We start from the raw sequence: 5,497 nt of genomic DNA on the forward strand, positions 1-5,497 counted from the left end.
TAGATTGTCAGGCGTCTGCCTGTGGCCACTGCCAAAATTTCCCCACTTCTTTCTCTTACTCCCTCCCCCTTCCCCTCGCAGACCGTTCGGGTCCCGAGCTCCTAGGATGGGTGGAGCACTGTCAGCAGGACAAGTCAAATCTTTGAGGGGCGCCTGAGAGCATCCAAACTCTTCCACCCCACTGGTCGGCTCCTGGGCACAATCCACCCGGCAAACAGCGGCCCCAGGAGCGGCGAGATGACCCAGGGGGCATCCGGAGAGGCCTTGCGAAAAGCTGCCCAAAGTTTCTTCCCCCTCGTGGCTCCCTCCGCCCCTCTCCCTCTCCTTCCCGGCACCCCCTTAAACAGTCCTCCGCCTTCTCTTCTCCCCTCTTCCCTCCCCACCTCGGTCCTCCCCTTTTCTTCTCCGCGCTTCTCCTCTCCGCCCCCCACCCCCCACCCCGATCCAGCACCTTCCTTGCTCTTTGGGCGTCCGCCCCGTCAATCACCGCCGCCGCCAGCCCCAGCCCGGCCCTCACCTCCTCCCAGGCTCTTGGAGAGCCTCCGGCTCCTGTCTCGGGCCGCCCTCCGTTCTGCGCGGAACCCGGCGATCTGTCAGCGGAGCCGGCCGGGGGGAGCCGCCTGGCCCGCCGGGGCTCGGGTTACCAGTGACTGACAGCGTCTCCATGGCGAATAATTTGACTCCGACTATTGTCTGGCGCGGGCAGGCCCCGGGTCAGATAACCAGACCAATCAGGGCTCGGGCCGCAGCGCCTCATGCCCGCTTAGAATAATATTATTAAAAAAGCAGCGAGCAAGCTAGACGGGAGGGAGAGAGCGAGAAGCGAACGAGGGAGCGGCGGGCGGGAGGGCGGGAGGGCGCGGAGCATGCGGAGCGGCGCCGCGGGCGGCCCCCGGGCTTGGACGAGGGCGCTGGCGAGGCGCGCGGCCGGCGGGGGCGCGGGGCGGCGCGGAATCCGCGGCCGGCGCGGGGACGTACTGCAGTGACTGCGAGTTCGCCGGGAGCCAGCGCCAGGCCAGGGGCCCCCAGTCCGCCTCTTAGCTCAGGACGGTCCGGCGGGGAGGCGCCCATGCCGGACCGCGCGGCGCGCTGAGGGCGCGCGGGCGGGCGCGGGAGCAGCCGGCACCATGTCCATGCTACCCACCTTCGGCTTCACGCAGGAGCAAGTGGCGTGCGTGTGCGAGGTGCTGCAGCAGGGCGGCAACATCGAGCGGCTGGGCCGCTTCCTGTGGTCGCTGCCCGCTTGCGAGCACCTCCACAAGAATGAAAGCGTGCTCAAGGCCAAGGCGGTGGTGGCCTTCCACCGCGGCAACTTCCGCGAGCTCTACAAGATTCTGGAGAGTCACCAGTTTTCGCCGCACAACCACGCCAAGCTGCAGCAACTGTGGCTCAAGGCACACTATATCGAGGCGGAGAAGCTGCGCGGCCGGCCCCTGGGCGCGGTGGGCAAGTACCGCGTGCGCCGCAAGTTTCCACTGCCGCGCTCCATCTGGGACGGCGAGGAGACCAGCTACTGCTTCAAGGAGAAGAGTCGCAGCGTGCTGCGCGAGTGGTACGCTCACAACCCCTACCCCTCACCCCGCGAGAAGCGCGAGCTGGCGGAGGCCACGGGGCTCACCACTACGCAGGTCAGCAACTGGTTCAAGAATCGGCGGCAGCGCGACCGGGCAGCCGAGGCCAAGGAAAGGTACGAGTAAGTAGAGCTTCCACGCCAGCTTCCCCAGGGCTCGAGGGAGAGGGGGTCCCGCCCGGGACGTCCACTCGACCCCTGGAGAGGTCTGAACTGGGCCCCTGGTCCCAGCTAGGGCCCTGCTGCAGCCTGATCTAACTCGGACTGCTCTTTCAGGAGACCAGGAGATCAGAAATTTGTCTAAAGCGGGCAAAGCAATCGGGAAGTCGTCAACTAACTCCCTGGTCGCTTATGCGCAAACGTGGAGAAGCAGCGAGCCTCGGGGTCAAAGCAAGACAGTAGGCCTAGATTCCAGGCAAGGGGGGCAGGTACCACAGGCAGGGCCTGATAGTTCTCAGAAGGTCGGAGGGCTGAGGGGTTTGGTGAGGACTATCGGGGTTTTAAGACTGCGTGCGAGAATGCACCAGCTCTTCCTGGAACTTTCCGTCTGCCTCACTCAGCAGCACCAGGCCGTGTGATTCGGGGTCAGGACTGGGATTGGAACTTACCTGATACAACCTGGTTGTAGAGGGGCCTAGAAGAATTTTCCTTGTCTGGATAAGGGGGTTGATAGGGAAAGCCTTTTATCCCGCATTGAAAGGACCAAGAGGCAAAAGGCTTGGGGAGGAAGTGTCAGCTCCAGGAGAGAAGAAAAACACATGTGCCCTTTTCTGCCTTGTTGGACACAGCAGCCTTTCCCTGGATTGCCAACCCTTTAGCTCCTCTCTCCTTAGGCTGTACCCTCTCTGGGGGGTAGTTTGATAGGTCTAGGGTGAGATTACAGCAACAGAAGGGCTGGAAGTCACTCGTCCTCAGGGAAACCAGGACTTCCTGAACTAGCCGTGCAGTTGACAATGAGGCCCCTGTGGCTTTGGCCTCTCAGAACCCCAGATCTAGAGGGGGAGATGGGAGAGAAACTGTGGGAACAGACTCCAACCCGAGTGTAACAGCAAAACAAGACACCAGGGGTCTGTGGTACTGGGTGTGTGCAGCCCAGAGTGAAGGACAGCGGTCAGAGTGGGGGTGCTGAACAGGGTAACCTGAGGTGGGGAGGAGGCTTCCAGCTGACCCTGGTCTCTAAGACCATGAGGTTGGGGTGTCCACAGTTGTAAGGATTCAGCTACCAGCCCTGTGGAAAGTCCTCTTCCAGGAAAACAGAAAGAAAAGGCCCTGGAAAGCCAGTACAGAGAGAATCTATCTAAGAATTCAGATTTCAAAATCTGGGTGAGGGGCTGTTGGTGAAAGACCCTGCAGGAGGGAGGTTCTCCCTGTGGAGGTCCCCCTCCACCCAGACTGGCATGTATCCAGAATCCTGAAGAACTAAGTGCACAGGCCAGGCCCCAGGTGAAGGCGGAAGAGTCTCTCAATTTCTGGTATGGTGGGAGAATCTAGGCCAGGATTAGCAACCATCTTCCCTCTCTCTTCTCTCAGAAGCTACCCTCCACACCTCCAGCCTCAGGCCCCAGCTGAAGCTTCCACTGTGCCACCTGGGAAAGGGCACCTTTGCACCCTTAGGGCCTCGCTCAGTAGGCCCCACAGGGAAAACTCTAACGCATCCCCGACAATTTGGAACTAGAGGGAAAAGACCCTTAGCTCCGGAAACCTGTCCCTCGGACAGAGATTTCCCTCAAGCAGAGGAAAGCAAAGGGATATGAAGACCTGTGAGATTTCTCAACTTCAAGTCCTCAAGTGGACCCTCAGCCTAGAATCTAGGGTTCCTGACTCTCCTGGTCCCAGTTCTCTGCAACAAACCCTGGCTTTGTTTTCAGCCAGAAGTGATCTGAAAATCCGGGCACCTTTTCTTCTTCCCTGTCCCTCTCCGCGACAACTCCATGAACCCTATTCCCCTGCCCCTCTGCTCTGGAAAAGAAAGGTTAGCCACTCAGTGGGGGCAGGCAGGGAGGGCAGACACACGGAGAGCAGAAAGGTATTCCTGAGATTAAGAGCAGGAGAGATGGGGAGACAGAAATGATACAGGGAGAAAGTATAGAGAAAGAAATAAGGTCTGGAGAGACTAAGAGAACCAGAGCCCAGACCTGGAGGAGAAAATGGTAGAAACCGAAAACACCCGCAGGCTGCGCAAGGCGGCTCTGGCTGCCGGCAACACTGCGCCGGGCGGCCTCGGTTTCCCCGCTGACCCCGCTGCTTTGCTCCTGCTCTTGCAGGGAGAACAGCGAGAACTCCAACTCTAACAGCCACAACGCGCTGGCGGCGTCGCTGAACGGCAGCGGCAAGTCGGTGCTAGGCAGCTCGGAGGACGAGAAGACGCCGTCGGGGACGCCAGACCACTCGTCGTCCAGCCCCGCGCTACTGCTCAGCCCGCCGCCGCCCCCGGGGCTGCCGTCCCTGCACAGCCTGGGCCACCCTCCGGGCCCCAGCGCCGTGCCCGTGTCCGTGCCCGTGCCGGGCGGAGGCGGCGCGGACCCGCTGCAGCACCACCACGGCCTGCAGGACTCCATCCTCAATCCCATGTCGGCCAACCTCGTGGACCTGGGGTCCTAGAGCCCCGCCTGCCTCGACGCGCTTGCCTTCTGGCCTGGGCGCTGGGCACCCAAGAGGGACCGTGTCCGAAGGGCGCCCCGCGCCGGAGGCCCCACCAGGTACTGAAAGGCCCGCGCGCTCAGCGGGCAAAAACTGCCGACCCGGGTAGGACGGACGGCTCTCTGGTTTAGTCTTTGTTCGGGATTTTTTTTTTTTTTTCCAACAATTTGCTTTGGAGGTCCTTTGGAGGCCGGGACCGGGTCTTGAACCAGGGAAGGGAATAAATTATACACCGTTCTCCTACTCTTTCTCTCCCTGCCTTCTCCTCCCCTCCCTTCTCTCTCTTCCTTTGCCTTCCTTGCTCGCTCGTTCTTCCTCTTCTTTCCCCCTCTTCTTTCCCCTTCCTTATCTTTTCTCTTCTCCTTTCCCTTTCTTCTGCTTTCCCCCTTTTCATTGTGTTTCCCTCTGTGCCTCTTACTTGCCACCTCTCACTAAATTTCTATTACTCTGTCTCTGTTTTTCTGTCTCCTCTCCGCCAGCCTCTTGCGCCTCGAAAGCTGTACCGCTCAGTGTTTCTCCTTGTGCCTGGCCATCTCTGTGCCCTCCACCTATTCCTCACTTTCCTGGGATGGGAGTGGGAGGGAAAAGAGCGAAGAAAACACAGGGCCTTTGAACCTGGGCTTTCTCCAGAGGCCCTTCCCCGAGGTGTCAGCTTTGCTCCCAGTAACTTAAGTGAAGGAGAACGGGCCAAGGAGCAGAAAGCCCCTGCACGCCGCTTGCCTCCAGCCCCTCTGTCTTGGTGAGGCCCCGCCAGCTCTTCTTTTCCTCCCTGACAGTGGCCACCCGGCTCCAGGCGGAGCGTGCCTCCGGAGCTGCGGACTTGCCATCTCCCTGTTATGCCCTCATGTGAATGTTCTTCGGGAAATATTTCTGCTTTTATTTTATAATAAAATTAGAAATCATAAATATAAATATGGATATATACCACGAGGCCTGCCAGCCAGACGTGCAGCTGTGTCTGATTTCCCTACAGGGACTCAACACCCCGGGTGGACCGTTCTGGGCAGCCATGCCCGGTAAGTACTGGAAACTGGGAGATGCCTTCCCACTTACACACTATATCAATAGCCAACCGAAGGGACTGAATACTCTGAAACCTCCTGCCCCAAAGCCCTCTGTCCCTTTTCTTGTCCCAGAAGCTCCCCGTATGAGCGAGGAGGGGGCAGCTGTTCTTGGGGACTCCTCTGCCCCCACCAGCCCAGCAGTGTCCTCAGCCGACTCTTTCTTCACCTGGGAATGGGGGTAGGAAATGAGGGGCTGTGAGTGGAATGTGGGTACATGTGTTTG

At 59.7% G+C, this 5,497-nt stretch overlaps 1 protein-coding gene across 1 annotated transcript; it reads left to right on the forward strand.

Moving 5' to 3' along the window:
- Window positions 1-805: 805 nt before the first annotated feature.
- SIX2 (SIX homeobox 2) lies at window positions 806-5,149 on the forward strand. Its single transcript, XM_081484316.1, has 2 exons — window positions 806-1,687; window positions 3,835-5,149. The coding sequence occupies exons 1-2, from the start codon at window positions 1,128-1,130 to the stop codon at window positions 4,169-4,171; spliced, it is 897 nt and encodes a 298-aa protein (XP_081340442.1). The 5' UTR covers window positions 806-1,127; the 3' UTR covers window positions 4,172-5,149.
- The last annotated feature ends 348 nt before the right edge of the window (window positions 5,150-5,497 follow it).

This window comes from Giraffa tippelskirchi, chromosome 4, assembly GCF_054371585.1.
Source record: "Giraffa tippelskirchi isolate mGirTip1 chromosome 4, T2T-mGirTip1v1.2.pri, whole genome shotgun sequence".
Classification (NCBI taxonomy): Eukaryota; Metazoa; Chordata; class Mammalia; order Artiodactyla; family Giraffidae; genus Giraffa; species Giraffa tippelskirchi.

What these genes read in the sequence shown, in the direction of transcription:
- SIX2 (XM_081484316.1), top strand. Translation starts at nt 1,128, where the DNA reads ATGTCCATGCTACCCACCTTCGGCTTCACGCAGGAGCAAGTGGCGTGC. An exon ending in GCAGCCGAGGCCAAGGAAAG is followed by an intron (nt 1,688 to 3,834) that starts GTACGAGTAAGT and finishes CTGCTCTTGCAG; the next exon opens with GGAGAACAGCGAGAACTCCA.